The sequence below is a fragment of the Lampetra planeri genome, chromosome 71 (assembly GCF_965212315.1).
Source record: "Lampetra planeri chromosome 71, kcLamPlan1.2.h2, whole genome shotgun sequence".
Taxonomy (NCBI): Eukaryota; Metazoa; Chordata; class Hyperoartia; order Petromyzontiformes; family Petromyzontidae; genus Lampetra; species Lampetra planeri.
This window is the reverse complement of record NC_136176.1, coordinates 2301510-2317202: the sequence shown is the minus strand read 5'-3', so window position 1 is coordinate 2317202 and position 15693 is coordinate 2301510. Positions and strand designations below refer to the sequence as shown.

The 15693-nt window shown below is 53.7% G+C and overlaps 1 protein-coding gene across 1 annotated transcript in view; it reads left to right on the top strand.

Annotated features, from left to right (window-relative positions):
• The window catches only part of LOC144737528 (uncharacterized), a 41593-nt gene that overhangs the window by 10075 nt on the left and 15825 nt on the right, over positions 1 to 15693 (top strand). Inside the window, exon 6 of the mRNA XM_078620255.1 lies at positions 13131 to 13301. Within this exon, the coding sequence (XP_078476381.1) occupies positions 13131 to 13301 (171 nt within the window). The remainder of the gene's footprint in view (positions 1 to 13130; positions 13302 to 15693) is intronic.

The window sequence follows — 15693 nt, the reverse complement described above, 5'->3', positions numbered from 1 at the left end:
TCATCACACACAGAGAGACACACACACAGAGAGCCATAGACTCATCACACACAGAGAGAGACACAGAGAGCCATAGACTCATCACACACAGAGAGACACTCACACACAGAGAGCCATAGACGCATCACACACAGAGAGAGACACACACGGAGAGCCATAGACTCATCACACACAGAGACACACACACAGAGAGCCGTAGACTCATCACACACAGAGAGACTCACACAGAGAGAGACTCACACAGAGAGAGACACTTACACAGAGCCATAGACTCATCACAGAGCGACACACACAGAGAGCCATAGACTCATCACACACAGAGAGACACACACAGAGAGCCATAGACTCATCATACAGAGAGAGACTCAAACAGAGAGACACAGAGAGAGAGACACACAGAGAGAGAGCCATAGACTCATCACACACAGAGAGACTCACACAGAGAGCCATAGACTCATCACACACAGAGAGACACTCACACAGAGAGAGACACACATAGAGAGAGAGACACACACAGAGAGAGACACACACAGAGAGAGACTCACACACAGAGAGACTCACACACAGAGAGAGACACACACAGAGAGAGACTCACACAGAGAGAGACTCACACACAGAGAGAGACACACACACAGAGAGACTCACACACAGAGAGACTCACACACAGAGAGAGACACACACAGAGAGAGACTCACACAGAGAGAGAGACACACACAGAGAGAGACACACACAGAGAGAGACTCACACACAGAGAGAGACACACACAGAGAGAGACACACACGGAGAGAGACTCACACACAGAGAGAGACACACACAGAGAGAGACACACACAGAGAGAGACACACACAGAGAGAGACACACACAGAGAGAGACACACACACAGAGAGACTCACACACAGAGAGAGACACACACAGAGAGAGACTCACACACAGAGAGAGACACACACAGAGAGAGACTCACACACAGAGAGAGACTCACACAGAGAGAGACTCACACACAGAGAGAGACTCACACAGAGAGAGACTCACACACAGAGAGAGACTCACACACAGAGAGAGAGACACACAGAGAGAGACACACACACAGAGAGAGAGACACACAGAGAGAGACACACAGAGAGAGAGACACACACAGAGAGAGACACACACAGAGAGAGACACACACAGAGAGAGAGACACACAGAGAGAGACACACACAGAGAGAGACACACACAGAGAGAGAGACACACACAGAGAGAGACACACACAGAGAGAGACTCGCACACAGAGAGAGACTCACACACAGAGAGAGACTCACACACAGAGAGACACACACAGAGAGAGACTCACACAGAGAGAGACACACACAGAGAGAGACTCACACAGAGAGAGACTCACACACAGAGAGAGACACACACACAGAGAGAGACACACACAGAGAGAGACACACACAGAGAGAGACTCACACACAGAGAGAGACTCACACACAGAGAGACACACACAGAGAGAGACACACACAGAGAGAGACTCACACACAGAGAGAGACACACACACAGAGAGAGACACACACAGAGAGAGACTCACACAGAGAGAGAGACACACACAGAGAGAGACACACACAGAGAGAGACTCACACACAGAGAGACACACACAGAGAGAGACACACACAGAGAACCATAGACTCATCACACACAGAGAGACTCACACAGAGAGAGACTCACACACAGAGAGAGACACACACACAGAGAGAGACACACACAGAGAGAGACTCACACAGAGAGAGACTCACACACAGAGAGAGACTCACACACAGAGAGACACACACAGAGAGAGACTCACACAGAGAGAGACACACACAGAGAGAGACTCACACAGAGAGAGACTCACACACAGAGAGAGACACACACACAGAGAGAGACACACACAGAGAGAGACACACACAGAGAGAGACTCACACACAGAGAGAGACTCACACACAGAGAGACACACACAGAGAGAGACACACACAGAGAGAGACTCACACACAGAGAGAGACACACACACAGAGAGAGACACACACAGAGAGAGACACACACAGAGAGAGACACACACAGAGAGAGACACACACAGAGAGAGACTCACACACAGAGAGACACACACAGAGAGAGACACACACAGAGAACCATAGACTCATCACACACAGAGAGACTCACACAGAGAGAGCCATAGACTCATCACAGAGCGACACGTGGAAGATGTTGGTGGCTTTAAACACACTCAGAGCCCCTCTGCTCAGCTCAGGTATGTGGATGACACATTGGTGGTCTGGCCACACTGCAGAGGTCCACTGGACGCGTTTCTAAATCTTCTCAACTCGCAAAAACCCATCCATCCAGTCCAGCGTGGTCGTGGAAGATCCGTGATTCATCTCCCGTTGGGCGGAGAAAAAACCTCAGTCAGCCAGCCACCATATCTCCACTCCTCATCTCTCTCCATCTTTTTTGTTTACGATCAGAGGAAACAAGAAGATGCTCGGTGTATGATAATTGTTTTTTTACCCTTCTATCTGGCAGCAAAACGGACACTTTTTTTTTTACATGGAGTCATGTTTGCATAGACCACAATACCTGCAGTCATAATGCAAACAAAAAACATAACTCTGATAATGTATGTGCACTGTCCTTGAAGTTGATTGGTCCACACCCGAGACAGCTTTTCTTAGAGCCTAGTCTCACATGGTGTTGGACCAGATGACGCCAAAAGGCGCACAACTCAAAGACAATGCACCATCAGAGTATGAGAGCTCGGGGTAAGCATTTACACCATTGGAACCTCATTTGCCAGAAGAAAAAATATGATAATTGGTTTTTTACCCTTTTATCTGGCAAGCAAAACTGACACCTTTTTTTTTTTACAAGGAGTCATGTTTGCATAGACCACAATACCTGCAGTCGTAATGCAAACAAAATACACAACTCTGATAATGTATGTGCACTGTCCTTGAAGTTGATTGGTCCACACCCGAGACAGCTTTCCTTAGAGCCCAGTCTCACATGGTGTTGGACCAGATGACGCCAAAAGGCGCACAACTCAAAGACAATGCACCATCAGAGTATGAGAGCTGATCTCAGAAATCTGATCTCAGATTTGCACATCTCATTCTTATGCTATTGGCATACCCCATTTTCATTGATTTTACCCGAAATTAACTCTGTCAATTATGATTGCAAGTTGTTGCGAGTCAGTGACTGCTTTAGTGTTAAAACACGGCGCTGTATTTTTAGGATAGTGTGTTTATAATATCATTTTATGTAGATATCCACATTTATCTAATCGTTTTCTTCTGCAGTTTTTATTGAAAATGCAATATTTGATATCTCAGAAACCTGATGTGATAGACAAAAACTGATGCCAGATTTGGAATCAGCACTCCGACCAGAGCGCGGAAGATGCCCAGGCTGCTGGCCGGACGTTTCCCCTCCAGGGCCACCTTCCTCGCCCTGTGTATACGGCGAGCTTGGCGTAGCCGACGAGCACGTTGACCGGCCCCTGAAGATGTTGGGGTCCGTCGCCCTTCGGGTATCCAAAGATGACGACCGTCAGGGAGAAGTGGAGGCTGAACCTTAGGAGGATCTTCTTGTTTCTTTCGGTAAAGTCACGTAGAAGGGAAATAATAAAATAATAAAAAATAAAACATAATAAAATAATTCTCACGACGTTTCGGCCACAACGCAAGTAGCCGTCTTCAGGTGAAGAATGAAACACTGCTAAGCTTGGAGCGTATATTTAAGCTGGGTTGGAGGTGGAAGAAGAGCACCTTGACAAAATAATTTGCATATCAAGAGGAATTTAACATATTTATGGCAAATGCGTAGGAGGTGGGCGGGGGGGTTTCAAAGTCATATTATGCCCGTGCATTATGCAGGATTAGCAGCATCAAAGGGAGGGGGTAGGGGGTAGCATTAACAAAGGGAGGGAATGTTAATAGAATGTAGAAGCCACGAAACATGTCAATGGGAGAGCGGTGAACTTTAGGAGGATGTTTCTCAGGACCTTGAACAACAAGTCCAGGCTCTTGCACTCCACGTATCGGTGCGCCACCGTCTCCACTTCACCGCAGAACCGGCACTCCGGGGACGTGTCGGTGAAGCGTGCCGGGGAGGCGTTGGCGGTGACGGTGCCGTGGGCGATGCTCCAGCCGAGGTCGCCGATGCGGTTGTACGTCGGGCTGGAGTAGAGTTGCCTCCAGCGAGGCCTCTCCGGAGAGACGCAGGGCGTCAGGGCTTTCCTCCAGGCCTGCTCCTTGTGGCTCCTCAGGGTGTCCTGTTGGTGACACCGGACCATGTAGGAGTAGAGCACCTTCCTCTTGACGTTCACGAAGGCCACCTCTGGTAGGTCTTCCAGCCGGCATGGGTTGTGATCCGCCTTCGCTTGTCGGCATTGGCGACGCAGTGGCACGACGGGGAGCTCCGGTGGAGGGGGACCGAGAGGGGCCTCGTCATCCCCAACGCCGATGGGGGGGGGGGGGGGCGTTCTCCCCGCTGCTGCCGCTGAGAAGGCCCCCTGTCTTTGCGGCCGTGTCTGCCGGTCCGATCCACCGGCCCCCGTGTTCCAGGCTCCACCAGATCTCCACCAGATTTCCACCAGATCTCCACCAGATTTCCACCAGATCTCCACCAGATCTCCACCAGATCTCCACCAGATCTCCACCAGATCTCCACCAGATCTCCCGTCCCGGTGAGCCGCGTGTTGGCGAGGCGCCTCTCCGTGCCGGGGGTGGCGGCGGCGGCGGTGGTGGATGTCAGCTTTGTCTGCGGGTTCCTGAGGATCGGTTCGAAGGACCAGATCCTCGGCCGATCGCGGCTGGTTCAAGTTCAAGTTTCATGTATTAGGTGTAGCCCTGTGAGCCATTCGGCTCTTGAATCGGGTGCAACCGCAACAAACAAACAAACAAAAACATGAACATGAACAGGCCACCTCCAGTAGGTTCAGCCTCCACGTCTGCAGGACGCTCCTGTAGAAAGGTGGCAGAAGCTGTCCCAGTGGGAGGCCCTGCAGGTCCACGAAGAATAGTTTGTTGGGAGCACTGCAGACCCCCCAGCTGTTTGAGTAGGAAGGAGGCCGTGATGCTCCAGGCCACTGCAGGGGACGGCAATGCAGGAACTTTCACGCGGCCTGCAGCCGGAAGGTGGCCAGCTGACTCCGCACGCACACCAGCCCGTGACCGCCCTTGTCCCCCAGTGGCAGGGCCATGACCCCAGCCGCGACCCGGTGACCTCCGCCCGACCAGAAGAAGTCGGGGGGGGGGGTGCAGGGAGTAGAGTCGGTGTCACGGCATGGACGACACCGGCTGGTTCACCACCGACGTCTTTGTCCTGAAGGTGAGGAACTTGCACTGGCGACTCCAGGTGGCCAAACGCTCCTCCACCTTCTCCTCCAGCTCGAGCCAGTTCTTCTGCGGTGGTTCTTCCTCTGGTCCCAGGAACACCCCCAGGTGGTGCAGCGATGATGTTGTGCTCCAATTGAAGCCTTTGCCTTCTCGGGACACTGGGTCATGGTCCCACGCTACAAACCAGCAGGCCGCTGCACTTTTGCCAGTTCATTTTGGATGGATGAGGAGGCCTTCGAAAAGACCTCCTGGCACTCTCGTGCAGCAGGGCGACATCATCCTGCAGGATGAGGAGGAGGACGTCGTCGGCGTTTGCCGTCAGGACCGACTTGACGCTTGGTTCCCTGAGCACCAGGCCCCGCTGAGTCTCCACCTTGTGAGACTCAGGAAAGGCTCTAAAGCAGAGGTCGCAACCGGGTACCCGATACCCGTACCCTACCCGGTACCCGGCTACCCGTACCCGGCCGGGTACGACCCTGGTGCGGCCGGGTACGGGTACGCGTAGGCCGTGAGTCACTGGTGAGTCACCGTTTGTCACTCATTTCCCAACGTCTTGTCTCTTCTCACGATTCAAGTTCCTAGAATCAACCCACCCGCGCCTGCAACGTGGCTTCATCCCAGAGGTCGCAATCAGGTACCCGATACCCGTACCCTACCCGTACCCGGCCGCCGGGTACGGGTACGGCCGGGTACGGGTACAGGTACCCATTTGCGACCCTGGTGCGGCCGGGTACGGGTACGGAATCAAAACCCGTTTGCGACCTCTGCTCTAAAGCCAGGGCATGAAGTGGGCCTCGACAATGGGCATCCCTGTCTCACCTCTCCCCATCTCTCTCCCCATCTCTCTCTCCCCATCTCTCTCCCCATCTCTCTCCCCATCTCTCTCCCCATCTCTCTCTCCCCATCTCTCTCTCCATCTCTCTCCCCATCTCTCTGCAGGGGCTGTGTGTGGTCTCCCATCCCTCACCCCCTGTAGCCCCACGCTACGTCACCCTCGCACCAGAACAAGGCAAAGCTCCCCCAGGTAGCCTCCCACAGCGCTGTAGGGGCAAGTGCTGTGGGTAGCAAGCAGCAGCAGCAGCGCCTGCACACAAAGACAAAGATCCCCGTGTAGCCTTAACAGGCCGTAGGGGCAAGTGCTGTTTAGCGAGCACCTACGAAGGCTGGCACTGTGGCACCTGAGGGGGTGGGTGGCCAGCACCACGCCCGGCCGCCTTTGTCTCCCCAGTGCTAGCGATGTTCACTACACATCGCTACACCAGCTACTCATTTGAGGCTGAGTCGACCGAGGGGAGGCCCAGGACCGGTTCAGATAATCTTCACCGCTGGTGGTGTTGGTGGTGGCCGTGAGCGGGAATCGAACTTCGTAGTGCAGCGTAGCGCTAACCGCTGCACCACCACTCCCCACACACACACACACAGTACGCTATCCACAGCACCACCGCTCCCCACACACACACAGTGCGCTAACCGCTGCACCACCACTCCCCACACACACACACACAGTGCGCTATCCACAGCACCACCGCTCCCCACACACACACAGTGCGCTAACCACTGCACCACCACTCCCCCCACACACAGTGCGCTAAGCACTGCACCACCACTCCCCACAAACACACAGTGCGCTAACCACTGCACCACCACTCCCCACTCACACACAGTGCGCTAACCACTGCACCACCACTCCCCACTCACACACAGACTCACACGCACTACACACAACATCTCCCATTTGCCACGAAGTTGGGGTGACGTCACCACGGCGCTTGTGCCAGGCTAGGTGCATGAGGAGGAGGTCACGGGACAGACCCAGCAGGTGCCATGGGTTGACTGCTGCTGCTGTGCCAAGCTAGGTGCAGGAGGAGGAGGTCACGGGACAGACCCTGCAGATGCCACGGGTTGTCTGCTGCTGTGTCAGGCTAGGTGCATGAGGAGGTGGTCACGTGACAGACCCAGGTGGTGCCATGGGTTGACTTGTCACACATTCCACACTCACACTTGTGCACGGTGTTGACATTCCTGCAATAAGCCTCGCGATAAAACTCTTAGCGAGAGAAAACATTCTCATACATCACCGCCATCACCACCACCACCACCTCCTCCACCTTCCATTAGCACCACCACCACCACCGCCACCTCCACCACCACCGCCACCACCACAACCTCCTCCACCACCTCCACCACCACCACTTCCACCACCTCCACCTTCCACCACCACCTCTACTACTACCACCTCCCCCACCTCGACCACCACCTCCACCACCACCTCCACCACCTCAACCACCACCACCTCTACCACCTCGACCACCACCTCCACCACCACCACCTCCACCACCACCACCTCCCCCACCTTGACCTCCACCACCTCAATCACCACCTCAACCACCACCACCTCAACCACCACCACCTCCAACGCCACCTCCTCCACCACCTCCACCACCTCAACCACCACCTCCACCACCACCTCCACCACCTCGACCACCACCACCACATCCACCATCACCACCTCCACCACCACCTCCACCACCTCGACCACCACCACCACCTCGACCACCACCACCACCACCTCCACCACCACCTCCACCACCACCTCGACCACCACCTCGACCACCACTTTGTGATTGGGCGGTGTCATCTGGTGGGTGGGGGGTGGAGGGGAGGGGCAGTGGGCGTGGTCTGAGCGTGTTTATGGGCGTGGCCTGTCCTGGTTTTGGCGAGGGGGCGGGGCGTGGTATGCTAATGAGATCAGGCTCCGCCCTCCGGCAGTAATGCGTGACGCAGTTGCCTCTGTGTGTGTGTGTGTCCGTGTGTGCGCACAGCGGGCTGTGAGTCTGCGTGCGAGCGTGAGCCTCTGCGGCTCTGCCTGTCCCTGTGTAGCTGTGTGTGTAGCTGTGTGTGTGTGTATAGCTGTGTGTAGCTGTGTGTGTGTGTACCTGTGTGTGTGTACCTGTGTACCTGTGTGTGTGTGTACCTGTGTGTACCTGTGTGTGTGTGTACCTGTGTGTGTGTGTACCTGTGTGTAGGTGTGTGTGTACCTGTGTGTGTGTGTACCTGTGTGTGTGTACCTGTGTGTGTGTGTACCTGTGTGTGTACCTGTGTGTGTACCTGTGTGTGTGTACCTGTGTGTGTGTGTACCTGTGTGTGTGCCTGTGTGTGTGTGTGTACCTGTGTGTGTGTGTACACTGTGTGTGTGTGTACACTGTGTGTGTGTACCTGTGTGTGTGTGTGTACCTGCGTGTGTGTTTACACTGTGTGTGTGTACCTGTGTGTACACTGTGTGTGTGTGTGTGTACCTGTGTGTGTGTGTGTGTACACTGTGTGTGTGTACCTGTGTGTACCTGTGTGTGTGTGTACCTGTGTGTGTGTGTGTACCTGTGTGTACCTGTGTGTGTGTACCTGTGTGTGTGTACACTGTGTGTGTGTACACTGTGTGTGTGTGTACCTGTGTGTACCTGTGTGTCTGTGTACCTGTGTGTGTGTACCTGTGTGTACCTGTGTGTGTGTGTGTACACTGTGTGTACCTGTGTGTACCTGTGTGTGTGTGTGTGTACCTGTGTGTGTGTGTACACTGTGTGTGCGTGTACACTGTGTGTGTGTGTACACTGTGTGTGTGTACCTGTGTGTGTGTGTACCTGTGTGTGTAGCTGTGTGTGTACCTGTGTGTGTGTGTGTGTGTACCTGTGTGTACCTGTGTGTGTACCTGTGTGTGTGTGTACCTGTGTGTGTGTGTACCTGTGTGTACCTGTGTGTGTGTGTGTACCTGTGTGTGTGTGTACACTGTGTGTGTGTGTACACTGTGTGTGTGTACCTGTGTGTGTAGCTGTGTGTGTACCTGTGTGTACCTGTGTGTACCTGTGTGTACACTGTGTGTGTGTGTACCTGTGTGTGTGTACCTGTGTGTGTGTGTACCTGTGTGTGTGTGTGTACCTGTGTGTGTGTAATGGGAGGGGCTCTGTGGTTGGGAGCGGTGCTCAGCTGATGGTTGTTACCGTGGTAACGGGAGGGGCTCATGATGGAGGAGTCGGATGCATTCAGCGACGTCATCACGCAGCTCACGGAGCTGGGCGAGCTCTGCGAGTCGCTCCTCCGTCCTGGGGACGTCGGAAGCGGCCTCCGCTGTGGAGCCCATCTCCGCGGGGGGGACACTGAGGGCCTCCACGAGGAGGCGCTGAGTAGCCTCCATCAGGAGGACCAACGGGGGCATGTACGGAAGCTCCAGCAGGGAGCTCACGCCCACCAGGGAGACGTGAAGAAGCTCCACCATGGGGCTCAGTTCCACCAAATGGACACGTGGAGTAACCTCCACCAGGGGGACAAGGGGAGTGGCCTCCACCAGGGGGACACGAGGAGCAACCTCCACCAGGGGGACGTGAGGAGCAACCTCCACCAGGGGGACGTGAGGAGTAACCTTCACCAGGGGGACACGAGGAGTAACCTCCACCAGGGGGACACGTGGAGCAACCTCCACCAGGGGGACAAGGGGAGCAACCTCCACCAGGGGGACACGAGGAGCAACCTCCACCAGGGGGCCACGTGCAGCAACCTCCACCAGGGGGACGTGAGGAGTAACCTCCACCAGGGGGACACGAGGAGTAAGCTCCACCAGGGGGACGTGAGGAGCAACCTCCACCAGGGAGACGTGAGGAGCACCCTCCACCAGGGGGACAAGGGGAGTGTCCTCCACCAGGGAGACACGAAGAGCAACCTCCACCAGGGGGACACGAGGAGCAACCTCCACCAGGGGGACACGAGGAGTAACCTCCACCAGGGGGACAAGGGGAGCAACCTCCACCAGGGGGACACGAAGAGCAACCTCCACCAGGGGGCCATGTGCAGCAACCTCCACCAGGGGGACGCGAGGAGTAACCTCCACCAGGGCGACACGTGGAGCAACCTCCACCGGGGGGACGCGTGGAGTAACCTCCACCAGGGGGACAAGGGGAGCAACCTCCACCAGGGGGACGCGTGGAGTAACCTCCACCAGGGGGACAAGGGGAGCAACCTCCACCAGGGGGACGCGTGGAGTAACCTCCACCAGGGGGACACGTGGAGTGACCTCCAGCAGGGGCCCACGCGGCCGTCCCTGGAGTCGTGGATTCCGTTGTCGCTGGTGGAGCTCGAGTGCATGGTGGACGCCTTCGTGGTGCAGCAGCGACGCCTGGTGGACACAGATTCACCATCAACATCAACAACATCATCATCAATACCAACACCATCAACATCATCACGAACACCATCAATACCAACACCATCAACACCATCACGAACACCATCAACATCATCATCAACAACATCATCATCATCACGAACAACATCATCATCATCAACAACACCATCAACATCATCAACAACACCATCAACATCATTAACAACAACATCACCATCATCAACATCAACACAAACATCAACAACATCATCATCATCACGAACAACATCATCATCAACAACATCATCAACATCATCAACACAAACATCAACAACATCATCATCATCATCATCACAAACACCATCAACATCATCATCAACAACATCACCATCATCAACATCAACACAAACATCAACAACATCATCATCATCACGAACAACATCATCATCATCAACAACACCATCAACATCATCATCAACAACATCACCATCATCATCACGAACACCATCAACATCATCAACATCAACATCTACAACATCATCAACACCATCAACATTATCAAGAACATCACCATCAAGATCATCACCATCAACATCATCAACATCTACAACATCTACAACATCATCAACACCATCAACATTATCAAGAACATCACCATCAAGATCATCACCATCAACATCATCAACATCTACAACATCATCAACATCAACATTATCATCAACATTATCAAGAACATCACCATCATCATCATCATCATCACGAACACCATCAACATCATCAACACCATCAATATTATCAACATCATCAACATCATCATCACGAACACCATCATCATCACCATCAACATCAACAACACCATCATCAACATCAACAACATCATCAACATCAACATCATCAACATCATCACCATCAACAATATCATCAACATCATCAACATCATCACGAACACCATCAACATCACAAACACCATCACCACCATCACAATCACAAACACCATCACCATCACAAACACCATCAATATTATCAACATCATCACCATCAACAATATCATCAACATCATCACGAACACCATCAACATCACAAACACCATCACCATCACAAACACCATCACCACCATCACAATCACAAACACCATCACCATCACAAACACCATCAATATTATCAACATCACCATCAACAATATCATCAACATCATCACGAACACCATCAACATCACAAACACCATCACCATCACAAACACCATCACCACCATCACAATCACAAACACCATCAACATCACAAACAGCATCACCACGACCATCACGAACACCATCAACATCACAAACACCATCACCACAACCATCACGAACACCATTAGAAACACCGTCAACATCACAAACACCATCAGGAACACCATCACAAACACCATCAACATCACAAACACCATCACCACCGCCATCACGAACACCATCAACATCACAAACACCATCACCACCATCATCACATTCATCATCAAAGCCACCACCATCAACACCATCACATTCATCACAGCCACCACCATCACCACCATCAATGGCATCTCAATACAGGCAGAGAGTTCACGGCGGGGGGAATGTTGACGGGGGTCCGCATTTGGCACGGAGCTCGCCAGCCCCATCCACGTGGCCGCTTCCGGCGGTCGAAGAAGCGATGCCAAATTTGGAGCCTGCCAAATACATCGCGGTTAGCTCCTTCAGCTTGGAGGCGAGTTTACGTGCGTAGTGAGGGGTGGGGTGATGGTGATGGGGGTGAGGGGGTGATGGTGGTGATGGTGAGGGGGTGATGGTGGTGATGGGGGTGATGGTGGTAGTGGTGATGGGGGTGAGGGGGTGATGAGGGTGATGGTGGTGATGGTGATGGGGGTGAGGGGGTGATGGTGGTGGTGGTGATGGGGGTGATGGTGGTGATGGGGGTGATGGTGACAATGGTGGCGATGGTGGTGATGGTGGTGATGGGGGTCATGGTGGCGATGGGGGCGATGGGGGCGATTATGGGTGAATCTATGGGTCTCTGTGTGGTGAGTCTGTGGGTCTCTGTGTGGTGAGTCTGTGGGTCTCTGTGGGGTGAGTCTGTGGGTCTCTGTGTGGTGAGTCTGTGGGTCTCTGTGTGGTGAGTCTGTGGGTATCTGTGTGGTGAGTCTGTGGGTCTCTGTGTGGTGAGTTTGTGGGTCTCTGTGGGGTGAGTGTGGGTCTCTGTGTGGTGAGTCTGTGGGTCTCTGTGTGGTGAGTCTGTGGGTGTGTGTGGTGAGTCTGTGGGTCTCTGTGTGGTGAGTCTGTGGGTGTGTGTGGTGAGTCTGTGGGTCTCTGTGGGGTGAGTCTGTGGCTCTCTGTGTGGTGAGTCTGTGGCTCTCTGTGTGGTGAGTCTATGGCTTTCTGTGTGCTCAGTCTATGGGTCTCTGTGTGGTGAGTTTGTGGGTCTCTGTGGGGTGAGTGTGGGTCTCTGTGTGGTGAGTCTGTGGGTCTCTGTGTGGTGAGTCTGTGGGTGTGTGTGGTGAGTCTGTGGGTCTCTGTGTGGTGAGTCTATGGCTCTCTGTGTGGTGAGTCTATGGCTCTCTGTGTGCTCAGTCTATGGGTCTTTGTGTAATGCCTCCATGGGTTTTGTTTTTTCTCTTCCCAGAATGCCGTACCAGCGGAGGCCTCCGATTGGCCAGGCCAGCGGGGGGCGGCCCCCACCTCTCCGCCCTCCGCCCCCACGACCTCCGCCAAGGGTTCAGGGTTCAGAGGTCGATCATGGAGCCAGGGTCAACCTCATCTCACCTCCTCCGACTTTGACTCCCCGCAACTGGAGGTGCGTGCCAGGCTGGGTGCACGCGTGTGTGCGACGCGTTGAGTGTGATGAGCCAAACTCCCCCCCCCCCTCTCGGGGTTCATCCAGGAACAGGAGACGCACTGCGATTGGCCACGTGGAATGTTCAAAACTTTCGTTGCCGAGGAGAGGCTGCCACTCCTCTGTCGGGAGCTGGACCGGTACCGTCTGGATCTCTGCGGTATTCAGGAGGTCCGGTGGACCGGCTCTGGCTCCTGCCACCATGAGGGGTTGACAGTCCTCTACTCGGGGCAGGAGACTGCCAAACAACAGGGTGTGGCTCTTCTTCTGAACAAAAGAATGAAGGGGGCGTGGGAGCGTGGCGGTGAGGTGTGGGAAGCTGTAAGCCCCAGTCTACTTTGGGCTCGCCTTCCCATCAACCAGAGGCGAGGAGTGGTGGTCGTGGTTACTTATGCCCCACTGAAGATGAACATCTGTGGAGGGATGCAGGCAAAGCCGATGAGTCAGATGCCTTCTATGACCTCCTGTCACAGGTGCTTGCTAAAGTGGCCCTTCGGGATAGAGTCATCCTGTTGGGTGACGTCAATGCCCGAATTGGTCATGATGCTGGCACCTGGTCTGTAGTGATTGGAAGGCATGGGCCAGATCAGCTCAATAACAACGGTAGGAAGCTGCTAGATTTTTGTGCAGCCCATGGGCTTGTAATTACCAACACGCATCGGCGCATCCACACAACATCATGGATGCATGCTGGGTCCAAGCAAGAACATCTGCTGGACCACATAGTGACGGACCAGCGGGCCCATTTCCTTGACACCAGGACCTACCGTGGAGCTGATCTGCCCACTGACCATCGACTTGTCATCTGTAAGATGCGCCTGCCATTCTTCCACTCCGGTGGTGGTGGGTGTACACCCAGGACCCCATTCCAACCCACGGTGGCCTGGTCTCAGCTAGCTGATGAAAGTTGCGAGCGAGAATTTCATCATCGCTTGCCGCAGAGGTTGGCATCATCCCCCACTCCTCCACATGTCGAGGGTAAATGGCCAAGGTTTAGGACTGTGACTCATGCAGCTGCAATGGCTGCTTTGGGTACGTGGTCCAGACCTCCTCAGAGACCCTGTCTGACAGAGGAGGTGTTCAGGATGGTTGAGAAAAAGCGACAGGCCCACTCTCATTGGCTACAGCATCCCACGTGAGAGAATGAGGAGGCTTACCGCAGCCTTCGCTCGGAGGTTCGGAGAGCCGTGAGGCGCTGCAAGGATGGGTGGTGGTCGCGGGTTGCTGAGGAGATGGAGTCTGCCTCAGTGGCCCGCGATCACAAATCACTCTTTAACTCCATCAAACAAGTAACCTGTAGCACTACACCTATTGCCATCTGTAGGGGATACAAAGATGATCCAATCTCCAATCCCCAGGAACAGGTTCACAGATTTGCTGAGCATTTCTGTGAGGTCTTGGGGGAGGGGAAATCCCTCAGCGTATTCCGGGAATGGTCCTGGCCAGGATTATTTAACATCGCCTTGCCAGGATTATTCAACATCGCCTTGCCAGGCACGCTGAGAAGAGGCTTGCGGAGCCCCAATGCGGTTTCAGGAAAGGGCGGTCCTGCACAGATGCCATATTTTCTGTCCGTCTGCTACTGCAGGGGTGTAGGGAATTCCAACAAGACCTACATCTCTGCTTTATTGACCTGGTCAAGGCCTATGATACCATCAGTAGGCCAGGGCTCTGGGTTGTTCTTCGTGCTTTCGGAGTCCCTGACCCTCTGCTCACGCTCATTAAGGACCTTCATGATGGTGAGCGGGCCCGGGTAAAACTACATGGCCGGGAGTCAGAGCCTTTCCCTGTACACCTTGGGGTGCGGCAGGGATGTCCTCTGGCTCCCACATTATTAACATCTATTTTGACCGCGTAGTTCGTGAAGCCTTCAATAGCTGTACCGGGGGAATTTCTATTTGGTACAGATATAATGGGAGGCTGATCGATGCCCGGGTGCGATCAAGGGATGGCTCCCTATTGGTCAACCACATTATGTATGCCGATGATCTGGTGATTGCTGCTCACTCAGAGGAGTTGGAGGCGCTGCTGCTGAACCTGGAGCTTGTCACAAAGAGGTGGGGCCTTACCATCAGCCCCATCAAAACTAAGCACCTGCCCTGGGTACTTTGTGCCATCAAATACTCCACCCCCTCAACCCTGCATTAATGGGGTAGTTGTGGAGAGAGTGGAGAGTTTCCCATACCTGGGCAGCACTGGCGGCTCCTGCAAAATCTCTCAGGGGGGGCAAATGTCTGGATGATTTATAAGGATAAGGTCCACCCATGCAAAGGATAAATTAACAGCTTAAGCATGTAAAGGCAACTTCACTTCTTTAATATTAATGAAAAATAAAGTGACTCTTACAATACAT